Below are 13,470 nucleotides of genomic sequence, written 5' to 3'. Positions count from 1 at the left end.
AACTTCTAAACGGAGATTTAAAGATTTTAACGAAGATTTTAAAGAAGATCTTGTCGAAGATACTGATTTTTTTTTACCAATATTTCTTTTGTTTAAACATTGTATCCATCTTAAACAATGAGACACGAAATCGTTTTTGGCGTTACTTCTCTTTTTTCTGTTTGAGAATTTTATAAAAGGTTGTTGTGGCCTGCAAACTTCGTGTAGTAATTAGCACGGGAAACTGAGAGCCAATTAAGACCGTTGTCTTTAACATAAAGAACTGAAACTATTAAGTTTAACGATGTCTTAATAAGAGCCGACTAAATAGCGATTAAAGAGCGAAAATAAGGATGAATTACGTGGAACTCGTTCAAAAATAAATATAACACTGTAGCAAAGATGATCTGAATTACGCTGGAATCTTCAACAAACTGCATCTTCTGTTAAATTTTCCTGTTAGGAACACAATAATATTGCTTCAACATCTTTTTCGAATTATCTGAAATCTAACAGATAAGATGATTGAAGATACTTCCAAAATATTTACTATAAACAGTCACCGTTTTATTTTATTGCTTTTCCAATATCAATTGATCATCGGTATTGCTTGAATTACCTCAACATATACCTTAAGCCTCGAAATATACATATGCACAAAATGACAAAATCATCGCAAAGTAGCAAATTATCGTTAGACAATGTATTAGGTTGTCCGAAAAGTTTCTTTCGTTTTGTGTTCGTGTTTTTTGTTTTATATTAGTTTATTGAATTATGCACGATCATAATAATAAAAATTCAATAATAATTCATAATAATTCAATAAAATTATATAAAACAGAAATTGTTGTTCATCTATTATCGCTTTATGAAACGAAAGAAACTTTTCGGACAACCTGATATTACTTAAATCTCAATATATATCACGTCTGTTAAACTTCAAGCCATTGGAACAATTGGATTTATTTGGTTTCCGCTGATATACGATACGATTTACGAGTCCTCGAGATTCATTTAATGAGTCGAAACCAGGCCACGATCATTCGCACCGAAAATTGCCTACAAAAGTGGTTTCGGTCTTCTTAACATCGGACACGTCATTCACTTCGAAGTCGATTTGTCTCGCACGTCCGCACGAAAATTAACGACAGATGCGCCCCTGCGACATAACGGGTGTACGAACAGTTTCTGCTCGGAATAGGCTGTTTTCTATTCTATCCGTTGATAGAGAGTCAATAGAATCCGTAATGGAGCAAACCTCTGTCCCTGCATATTGTCGTTTTTGGCCTCCTACTCCTATGCTACGGCAAATGAACAATTTTGTAGAGTTAGGTACACAGACTGACTTGATGTTTCGAAAATGAACGCGCTGTTGTTCGTCACCGGTACACGCGAACTTGCCGCATATACGTTCGCTTGCTCCTGTTTCTGCCCTGAACCGTTTAAACCGTTTGTTTGGAACAAGCGAATATTTCACGTATTAGGTCGTGAAATTGGTCAACTGCATTTTGCATGAAATACTGAATTTCAGTAGTCAGGTATACGATTAATATTCAACGTTTCGAAAAACAAAGGACTTTTCACGATTGTATTTATTACAGGCAGATAGTGCGCGTAAACAATGTTTGTGTTTCTCATTTTTCTTCACGTTTCAATTTATTTCAGTTTCAACCAACGTGATTTCCGAGCGTTTCGCATACGAAAAGAGACGCGTGTTTTCTTTAAATGACAAATACTTTAGGGGCGTATTTTTGGTGATATATGTGCCACAGGCGAGGATTTCCAAGAGAAATATCTTTGTTAACGCGTTTGTCGCCACGTCGCACATATTCGTGCGACGGGTATACTTCCGTGGGGGCCCCGTCACCAACGTATGGTGACGCTCTTCTTGTTCGAGTTAATTAAATATACAATATTATATATAGTTAGTATAGTTATACAACATAAAAAAATTAAAAACACATTGTATCATACTTTTTATTAATTTATTAATAAATTATTAATTTAAAATTAATAGTTGGTACTTTTAATTAATTATTGGTATTCCAACATTGAAATACTTGAACGCTTCCAATCTAAAACGCTAAAATCCATTATAAATACACCCTGGTATGTCACCAACGAACTAATACATCGCGACCTCAAGATACCAACAGTCAAAGAGGAAAAATATAGCGACAGATATAGCAAAAGAGTCAACAAACATCGAAACCCCCTAATTACTGGACTACTGGATACATCGGACCAGATCCGCAGGCTGAAGAGACAGTACCCGCTAGACCTAAGCGCTAGATTCAATTAGTTATCTAAATTAAGTAATATTTACTTATTTATAATACTTACTTATAAATTATACTTATCTATAATACATATTAACTTATTATAAATAATTAACCACGCCAGAAAAAATTACTGAAAATTCTCAATGCGAGAATTGATTGTAAATTTTAATAAATAAAAAAAAAAAATATTGGTATTTGTATCGTCTATCACTTGAACGATCTGGATTTTCGGAGTTTAGGATCTTTATAGGTTTAGAGAAAGAATAAAAGATATATCGGATTAATTAAAATTGACTTTGCATTATATGTAAAAAAAAAAGTTCTAAAAGCGGTTGTAACTTTTTCATCGTATTCCACAGGGAATTTACATCTTCTCATAAGAAAGTCTTTTCATTTAATCATTATAATCTCTGTCTATGGCAATCATCCAAGTGAAAAGTTTCTCTGTGCGAACACATATTTAATCGAATTAAGTCACATTTACCAAATAGAAGCTTGCAACTTTACAATTAACCATTATGAAAGAGATAAAAGAATCCTAATAAATATCGCCTCTGAAAGACGGTAATTACTGTTTCCTTTTTCAAACAAACCTAACCCATTTCCTGTGAACCCACCAGACATCATTCTCAACGCATGAAATCATATTTATACGACTAAAACCTGTTTTACCTGCTCGAATATAGGGCAAGAAAACATAGCCGGTCTAAACGAGCAAATATCTTTATGACAATTAAGCAAATCCACGACTTAACATAGTCACACCGCTAAATTATCAAACCAATCCATTAGCATAAACTTTACCAGTCAACAGCATTCATTTACTCAGCTAATCCCCTACTCACTGAACCCAGTATATTTCCATTTTCAGTAAACACCTCCATCCACTTCCGACCATATTTCCCGTTACCCACCAAATCCCCCAACAGCCCTCAGATTTCACGATCCCATTTTCCACTGTCGCCAGGCTACGATTACGTTACGTTTCACCTTTCCCGTACATATTCGAATATGAAACTCTCAGATAGGTAGACATTCGACAGCTGCCGCTGTCACGAGACCTCGAAAACGCGTCGTTTGCTCCACGGGAGAGAAATATCAGCGATTCGGGTTGAAGTACGCTAAAGATACGTTCAGAACAAGCGAACGAATGCTCTTTCCACGTTTTAGTAGAATTTAGCAAATCGAAAGCGTGAACGAGCATTCGTTGGTCGTTTGGCGATTGCTCGTCGAATTGCAGATCGAACGTCCGAACGGTCTAAAGGAATTTCAAAAATGCCGCAAAAATGCTCGTCCCACTCTTCTAGATACTCGATTTAATCTTTACGAACGATCGCTAAAAGTTTTTATGAAAAACATGAAATTTTTATGAGAAGCAGTTGAGAGATCTGGATGAAAATCTTTGTGACCTCGGCTTAAAATATTTTTCAAGGATACAAAGAGATGGATTTCAGTGTTTTAAAGTAACAGAAAGAAGGTTAGTGGAAGATGTATACCGTAAAATTAAACCTACTAGATGAAACGAGTCTGTTTACTTTGTACTTCTTTAATTGCATCCTGTTCTTTTCTGCATTTAATTTCTTTAACTGCATGTTCAGAGACATCGATCAACTTCATAAATTGAAAAGCAAAGTAAAATGGTAATTTTACAAATACTCTTTTTTAAATGTATTTTCATCAAGGAGATATCTTCGTCGTATCGACGAGATTGAATAATTAATAAAAAATAGTCTTGATCAATTTGTCTAAGCCTGTTCAATTGCGTTCATAGAGATATAAATTTGCATAAATATAAATATGCATATTATCGAGTTGGCAACTGAGATTGGCAACTGATTGCGGCTTCTGTCAATACCACCTAATGACAAAATCCGCAATCACTTAGTTGCAAACCAATGTAATCGTTACTATTCGTCCAATAACACCGAACAAGTACTAACTATACTAACATATACACAATGACGCTACAACAATAAACAAACTTGGACCAATATAGAACCCTTATCTAAGCTGAATACGACCTCAGGGGGCTAAAATCTACCAGTTCGCCGTGACGAAGGCAAGATCCTTCCGTAATACGATGGAAAGCTGCAAGGCTAACACGTTTATTTTCGTTTCGATTTCACGGAATCGTCACCGCCCGTACACGCTGCTAATTGAAATCTCCTTTCGTTTCCTGGCGACGATTCGACAAGTATTTCTTGTACGCTTTGAACGTTGAGTAAAGTGGTGAAATCGTCAACAACGAGGCAATGTTCCTGTCTACGTTTCCTCTTGCTTCGTGTTTAAGCAGAGCTCGTGGAACATCGTTGGCAAATACACGAAATCGATTTCACGGACCGTCGCTTTATCACGCGAATGCGCTTTTCAAAAGATAATGGGTTCGTCAAATGGAAGAAAATGTAATTTACTGGGCTTGATAAGTTGACTCGTTGGCCCAACAAATTGGGATGTTTAGAGTTGTTCGTTAGAGCGAATTAACGAAAGGATTGTATAGAATTTCAGGGTGTAATAGAGTCAGGAATTAGTCAGACATTACGCAAGTGATATTGGAACGTTTATTATATCCCGAATAATAGGATTTTTAATCTCAAATTGTTATTTTCTTGGTAGATACTTCTAGACGTCGGATGTCATAAATTGTACGAGTCTTATTCTGTGATTATTATTTTCATTTTACGTGCCTCGGCACTGTTTCAATAACCTATCGTGTAAATATCTTCCACGATCATTGACAGGTGAAGGGTTAAAGTTAGTGAAAGAGAATTATCGATTAAAGAATGGATCAAAGTAACGTTAAAAAGAAGATCGAGTTAGTTCCAACGCAGATCAAATATAAAGAGAAAGCAACTAACGATAAGTACGTACGACGGAACGGCGATGAAATAGTCACTCTGCTAAGAGAAAGCAATTCCTTACAAAGAATTGCAAAGAAAATAGCCCTGAATAGACCTGTCACCTAAATAGTCGGGCGATTTAAAATAACACACCGACTGTCAGAGATAAAAATTTAATTCGCCGCGTACACTGAACGTTTCATAGAACGATAAATTCCCTCTAACAACTGATGTTTCAGTTGTATGGAGCAATGTATCTTCTTGAAACGAGGATGTACGCCGCAACAAAGTTTGGCGAGTCCGACGATATTACTTTAAACCGTTGTTACTCCCGCCGGTTGTACGATGTTATTGCTATACGTCTCTTTTTTCCTTTTGCTGCTCAGGGCATCTGTCCAGGAAATCGATTGAGACTGCTAGTCGGCCAATATGATACAGGGGGCTGTTTGGTTGGCAGCAGACCTGACCTAACCATTTCTGAAGACGGCATACAGAGGCATGGAAAACGGCGTAGCTGGCACGTTCAACCGAACAGGGTAAGTTACTTGCTATACGATACGATTATTAAATTCATGGGGCACAGAGAATTTCTGTAGTATGCGCGTGTGCGTATATTTATGCGCGAGCACTGGAGATTTTATGAAAATTCTCCTCTGCGAAATCGCCAGCGTCGTATAACAAATCAAACGGTAGAAATTCGAGTTCACAGGGTGTAGAATTAATTGGAGATTAACGCTCGAGATCGGATCTGATCGAATGAGTATGAATTTTTTAATAAATAGTGATTTGTGACGTTTAGAAGTTCGATTGAACAATAGAAATGCATGATATTTAGTTTTGTGATAATTGTTATTCCGTATTATACATACACGTTAATAATAATAACTATTTCGTTTGATACTTAATATTGCACTTACGTTCGTAGGTTTCACTATCGACGTACGAATTTTTTTTTTTTTATTAAATTTTATGTGATAGAATATAGCTAGAATTTTCTGCTCGGAGACTACATTATTAATTATTCTATGAATAATATTAATCAAACTCAATCGAAAAACAAGTCGTTTTCTTATAGAGGAAATGAACGCTTAACTGTATAAAGCCTCATTGCTCGTTATGGAAACACAGTCAGCCGAATAATCATTTAACACAGAAGACAGTCACATAGCGTAACGATAACTCATACAAAAAGTATCTTCGTTCATTTCTTTCCACGAATTACTTCCCTTTCAAGAAATCAGGAATCTAATCACTTCGATATTATTACCCAAAGTCGATCAACTTGGTTCATTCAAAAGTAAAAGTTCGTCCTTCGAACCAATCAGCGATCAAGTCGTAAAAAGCTCATCGAAGCACTAGAAATACGTTCTGAAAGTCATCTAGATATCTGTCCACGCGATTTCTTCGATTGTTCATTTAAATACTTGATCGAGCCAACTCGTTGAGCCTCGATCGGCGCAACGGTTCGACCCGTTGTTCCCCTCGACCGCGTGCTTTATCGTCGCGCAGCTGCCATCTTGCATTAATTTGCTGTGGATCTGAAAAGACGTAGAAATTTATAAAGTCCACCCCTACACTGCGCCCCAGTCCCATCGATCGACCTTCTACGTTTCACGTAGCACACAATGGCGGCGGTTCCATTGTGTTTCGCCGCAGACCCCCATCGTGCCCCCTTATGTCGTCTCTGGTACGCGCCAGAGACGGGGATCTGTCAGAATCAGCTGACTACCAATTCGTTTGCTCCGGTGTCTGCCATTGGCATCGTTTAGCATCTGTCAACCGGCGCCAATTTAGCGAAATGAATATAGCCGATCGATCGGCCTCGTCGAATCTGCTTCGATTTGCCTTGTCGGGCGAAACCTCGTCGCGACGTTATAGAAAATGAATTCTTTGTTTTCCATGGTTTTTTCGATACACCGTGTGGAGGGTGTGGTTTCAAGTGGGTATAGGTACGCGTAAGTGGGTGGCGCGTACAGGTTCGAGGTTTGATCTCGATTGACTCGGTCGATGGTTGGGACGGTTATAGAACGGTGGAAGTGCAGTCGCAAGGGTTGATAGGCAAATGAAATGAGAACAGAAAGAAAGCTCCTATTGTCCGCGTCGGCATATGATGCTTTGGCAGAAACATGTTTCGATTTCAGGGGCAAAGAGTTTATTTGTCACCATTTCTGACGTCTTCGTTCTCTGACGTGCATCTTTTTTTGGTTTGGTTTATTAATAAAACACGATGTCAAGAGGCTCTAAGTTTCCCGATGGCAACGGGCTTTTAATAATTGTCTAATTATTTGCCAATTAACTTGGTAAGTTAACTGTACGAGATTAAACACGTACATTGATACTATTTAAATATTTATATATTTGTAGAATATATATGATTGTAGTCATTAAGAAAAATAATTGAGAATGGTAATTGGTAATTTACTAGCTTATTTCCTCTTTTGTTATATTTGCTATTCTTTCTTTCTGTTTTTTTTTTTTTTTTGTATTTTGAAGTGTATCTTCGTTTTAGTGATGTAAATTATTCTAAAATAATAATCGAACATTTATTCTTCCTTTCCTTTTTTATGAAATGTACGTCAAATTTAATATTCTATAAAGTAGATATTCTATAAATATATAAGTAAATATTCTATAAATCAATGCTAATATAAATTCAATATTCACTTTATTGTGGTTCGTACATGTAACATTTAGCAATTTCTGTCTTAATATATTTGTTGTATTAAGTCAACTAAAGTGTAGTACTAGAATAAAATATATTAAACTATCGATATATTAAATTAACTAAGTTGGAAGTCAATTGACGGTCAATTGGCAAGTCAATTGTACGTAAATTACGTTTGTTAGTGTTCACTTTTCATACGTAACGCATGAAAATCTTAATTGGGAATTTTCATCGCGGAACATAAATTCACAATTTAGTGTAATTTGTTGAAACGAATGTAAAGCAGGACGCGTTAAATATGCAACAATTGTCGCGATTAACGGTCCATATTTTCATTCTACTTGTTGGTTAACATCCGTCGTTTGTTACGTAATAAAAATCTTTGAAATGTGCGCTGAAAGCAAATGTTGGTTTACACTGGACGTGCTTAGATTACGAGTTAATAGCATCTAGTGGTTTTCAGTTCAATTCGCTTTTATCCATCCACGTTAAGCAGGTTCCTATTTCTTTAAGGAATTGTCATATTTTTAAAGTTGACGATCATTTCCTTTTTTCAAATTTTGGTCATCCATCTATCTTTCTTATTGCTTCTAACTTATTTCATTGATTAATTTTTTAAGAAAGAAACTCACGTATCAAGTTTTATTAGAATGAAATGAAAACCCGAGAACCTGATGCAAAAAAGAATAAATATGTCGATAATAATATACACAAGACAATGATATGTATTGTAACAATAAATATATACATAGTAAAATGAGAGATAAAAGATTACTTTAAAGGTTTACATGGAAGACTAAGTTTAAAGCGTACAAATGTATTTTATTGCTCAACCGTCATCGTTTTGAATATTTTAATTAATCGAAAACTTTTAGAAATGTTAAAAGAAATTTTTTACGAATACAAAATAGAGAAGCGCTTAAAAAATTATTTTCTATTATACAGTTATCAACGTGTACAAATGATTCGAATAGCTCCAATTTTATAACATAAAGTGTTGAAACTAATTAACTTTTTACCAGTTATTTCAAACATTTATAAATACTGCAGTGTTTTCGATTTATTAAAGATATTCGGAATATTCAACTGGATTTTTATTTTCATTTATTTCTCATTCCTAGAATTTCATACATCATTGTTTACATAATCCGCCAAATATTTCTTTTATTTTCAATTTACAACGACGTATGTTATCCGTTTTATCTGCACATTTTACCTCTTGCATTCCAGGTTATTAATACCTACAGCATACGATGGACGAACTGTTTACAGTTATACCATTGTCGGTGTTGTTTTTCTGGCTATTGAATTTCCGGTCGAGTATCCATCATACCATTAGCCATAATTCACTTTATCCTCTCATACCAGACGCATTTAGACACGAGGGAGGGTCGCGACTCTTAATATTTCGCTACTCTTAACTTTCTTAATCATTCATTATTATAGCTCGTACGTTTCGTAATTTGCAAAAACTAGTTTCATTGCGATCTTTTTTATCACACCGGATGATTGGAAAAATTATTTCTTCGAACGCGTCATTTCATCGTTTTGAATGGAACAAGCCTGATTTTAGTAAATCAAAAATGAAGTTATTATCAGTAAAGTTTCGTTTCACGGAGAATAACACACGATCGTTAATTTTCTACAAAATTTTTATAACATTAAATGCAATTTTATATTAGTATAATTAATTCGTAGCGTTAATAATCCAGGAATTTTTTAAACGATACCTGTCAACTTCCAAAATTTCGATAATTTATTTCTCAATTAATTCACCTTTTCTGTTACATATAATTTTTCTGGAAGGCTTTTTCTGTGAAAAATGAAAACATTTTTTCCCATATTTCGCGCTTTTGAACGCGAGAATCATTCGGTTTCGTCTTTTTTCGAGTATCTCGCACAGGACATTATTAATCCTTGTGAAATGCAAATATTTCAACTAACTCTGCAGCGAGCTGCTACTGAAAAAACGTCAAAGGGATTTTTAGTTTTGATTAGACTCATAGAACATAACAGCGTACATAGTATGAATTGTAAATAACATGGTGACATTTTCTCCTCGTCAGTTTAGACAAACAGTTTACGTGAAAAATATTTATTTTGTACTGTTATAGAAAAGAAATTTATTCGAATACTTTAAGGATTAGTCTAAAGATTTTTCTCCTTATTTTCCAATCAGAAACCGTTATTAACATACCTAGCTAATTGGAAGATATTTGTAATTAAAAATCTTAAATCGTAACTGGAAAATATTGGTGATTTAAAATTTTAAATAAAATTCAGCGACTAAATTCAGTACTATCGGGATATTTAATTCAGTGTGTTATTTAATACTGCTACTCTCGTTAAACAATTTCTAAAACTTCGAAGAAAATATAAAGAAATCCTTATCGACACGCCTCGTTTTACTTTTATACCAAAGTTGTCCTTGAAACATTAAAATTTCTCTTCATCGTCGAAACAAGAGTAAAAACGAAACATAGAAATAGAGATTCAAGAATTCAAGAGCATGTGGCTGAGTTAAAAGAGGAAATTTATCACAACGTTTACACCGTCTAGAGCGTAGACTATAGAATCTCACCATACCAGTTTAAAAATTAAAATGATATTTCAGCGTAAAACGTTACTGACTGAAGCCGTATCACGGTGTTTCACAACATGAAACAATTTATGTCACGGTTTGCCGAATCAACAGAAATTTCCTTCTCCTGATTCCAAAACAATTCCGAATAAAGTATCCTTAACGTTTCATTCAACGAAGTATAGTTGTCCTTTTTATCGCGGTTACGTCATCCTTTAACGTTTATTCGCGTTTTTCGACCAGCTGAATTTTCGATTGTAATCCCTGAAGGCTCTATCCGCGGGACCGACAGCCATAACTCAGCCTTGTTCTTTTATGCGGCGTATATTTCGGTAGGAAAGGGAGTGGAAGGACTGAAGAATGAAACAAAAGGGACGCCTCCACCGACAAACATTTGTTATTCAAATACCGATACAAATAGCTACACAGCGAATGTCAAAAGCTGTATGCAACATCGACGTTTGGAATCGCTGAAGGGCAAAAGGATTTACGTAGTTTGTTGTGTCTGGACTCAATTTAGGTGATACACGTTTGATAAAGTAAAAAGGTTCGCGTAACATAAACACGAAACGTCCAATTCCTTTATTCTTATCGGTTGTATTTTATTTGATATGATAATTCATTCCTCGTTTGGTAAATTAATAAGATTTTTATCCAATTTTATATACAATACAATATAAATATCGATTAAATTTCAAGTAAGTAAATATAAAATAAATATCGTAGCAATTTTTAAGAGTAACACTGATAGTTAATTTACACGAATTATGGAATTATTAATATCTACAGTGGTGTATTAAGTTTGATCATGGTTAAATAGAAATGATAGATAATCGTGGAAATAATAATTCAAAACTTAGTGTTTATTTCAGATTTAAGCAATTGTAATAAAGATGATGAAATATTAAAGTAGATGTTAACATAAATACTAAAGACTAGCAAGGACTAATAATAACGTTGAACAAACGAAGAACATTGAAATTGTTCATGTCCTTCGATTACGTATCAATTATCAAATTAAAAATAAATAAAAACAAATGTCAAATTAATAGTAAATAAAACTAATGCTTAAAATTAATAATAAGCCCTTGCAAGACCTTAACAAGATTAATAATAAACCAAACAGATTGCTAATATCAACCATCGAACACAAACGATCAAAAAACACCATACACAAATCAACATCAAAGCCAGCTAACAGAAAATCCATTCTCTGGCCAAAAATTACTGCAACATTCGATCCGCGGTTGCATTCTCAGTTTCTCAAAAGCGTAACTAAAGAGAAAAGGGTGAGTAAGACAGGAAGAAACTTTCTTTCTTCTCATCCCCATTGCCTCTCTGAGGCGCAAAAACCGCAGAACAGAGATATAGATTCGCGATTCCGAGTTTCTTGCCGGAGTTGGCGTTTCCTCGGCTCTTCCTTTGCCTCCTCTCCTTGTCCTTCTCCTTCTTCTTCTTCTTTCTGCGTTTGGTTGGGCTTTTTGCCGGCAAAGATCCGGACGAACGCGTCCGGCCCGAGCCCGCATGTGCGTCGACAGAAATACGAGCGGCGCGTCAGCTAAGGGTCAACGTTACGCGGTCCAGCTTCCTCGAAATTGCCCTGTCACGACGGAATTACCAGTCAGGTACCGGTGAGGCGCAGGTGCTCAGGGTCGTACCGCGTGAAACGCTTCTAGCGGTATCTTTTCTTTTTTTTTTATTTTTTATTTTTTAGTTTTATTATTCAGCAGGCCGCGTGACCACTCCGCGCGCGTGTGCGCCGCTCTTTTGGTATCGCGCGCGAAATCTACTCCTGAGGACCACCGTTCTCTCTCTCTCTCTCTCTCTCCTTCTTTTGAAACCTCACTCCTCGAGATTAAGACGTTCCACGAGTCGTTTCGGGATTGTTGTTTGTACGGGGATATAGTATCGCGCATAAATGAGTCGTTGAGAAGTTGGATCGAGACTAAATTGAGACACAGAGTGGCGATGATTGAAAGAGACTGTGGCTGTTTGTGTGTATTTCTGGGAAATTCAAGGATACACAGAGTATATGAAATATTGTCAAATATCGAAAGGATAGATGATTGAACGAGATTGTGGCTGTTTGTGTGTATTTGTGGGAAATTCAAGGATACACAGAGTATATGAAATATTGTCAAATATCGAGAGGACAGTTTTCTATTTATTTAGTATTATTCTGTATAAGATTATATGTTATTTATGCATTCATTGGTCGGTCATTAGCGTTGTTTTACATTCGTTGCGATAAATTCATGTTTATTGTGAATAATGTACTTAAAATCTGTATTTTCTGGGCTCAATAAACTCCTTTGTTAAAAAAAAAAATATTCGTTGCAATATGTGACGCATACAACAAATTTCTACTCAGGTTCTATTTCTGCTGTATTAGTCGTGTTCGTAAAAGCGTGAGTTTGTATAAACGTAATCTAGCGATAATGTTAGAAATATTACTTTTTAAAGACTATCGTGGAATTTACCGCTCTTGCATTCTATCTGAGGAATAACGAAGCAAATAAGTTACTTTGTACAAACGATGTCATAAATACACGTTATTACTTCGAAGCACGAATGTATTCGTTAAAGGAAGTAAACGGCGCTGCACATTATGGATAACGTAATTTAAAAGTTTAACGCCGTGTTCCAAGCAACGAAATGGGAAGAAACGTTTCAATAACTTGCACTGGAACTAGGAAAAACATACACATCGAACGTTTTTCAATTTTCTTTAACTTGAACACCAACATATGTAATCTACATTTGCACAACATTTTTCTACTTGTTTCCAATGGATAGATCCAACCTTTGAAATATGAGCATGCACATGCTATACTAAAATATATGTTAATAAATAATGGTTTTTTATTATTGTTATTTTATTATTACAATATGATAAAATCTTTAAAAGACTGGTAGATGGTGCTATGAAATATTGGTATATCCAAGAATGACACAAGTTATGCCGCATTCACATCAAACTATTTTGAAAAAGACTGTCTAATTTCTAAAATACAGATCACATAACACAGATTCTCCTAAACTCATCGTCGGTAGTTTGAACAGTGGTGTTTACACAATTTTAATAAAAACTTCTTTAAAAAAAATTTAATACAACGTCGGTCGATA

General features: G+C 35.2%; 1 protein-coding gene across 1 annotated transcript in view; it reads left to right on the top strand.

Annotated features, from left to right (window-relative positions):
* Nucleotides 1–13,470, top strand: part of LOC117235210 (breast cancer anti-estrogen resistance protein 1) — a 165,625-nt gene that overhangs the window by 100,902 nt on the left and 51,253 nt on the right. Inside the window, exon 3 of the mRNA XM_033497031.1 lies at nucleotides 5,485–5,634. Within this exon, the coding sequence (XP_033352922.1) occupies nucleotides 5,485–5,634 (150 nt within the window). The remainder of the gene's footprint in view (nucleotides 1–5,484; nucleotides 5,635–13,470) is intronic.

This window comes from Bombus vosnesenskii, unplaced genomic scaffold, assembly GCF_011952255.1.
Source record: "Bombus vosnesenskii isolate JDL3184/JDL3185 unplaced genomic scaffold, Bvos_JDL3184-5_v1.1 scf7180000013314, whole genome shotgun sequence".
Taxonomy (NCBI): Eukaryota; Metazoa; Arthropoda; class Insecta; order Hymenoptera; family Apidae; genus Bombus; species Bombus vosnesenskii.
This window is presented reverse-complemented; position numbering and strand designations above follow the sequence as displayed.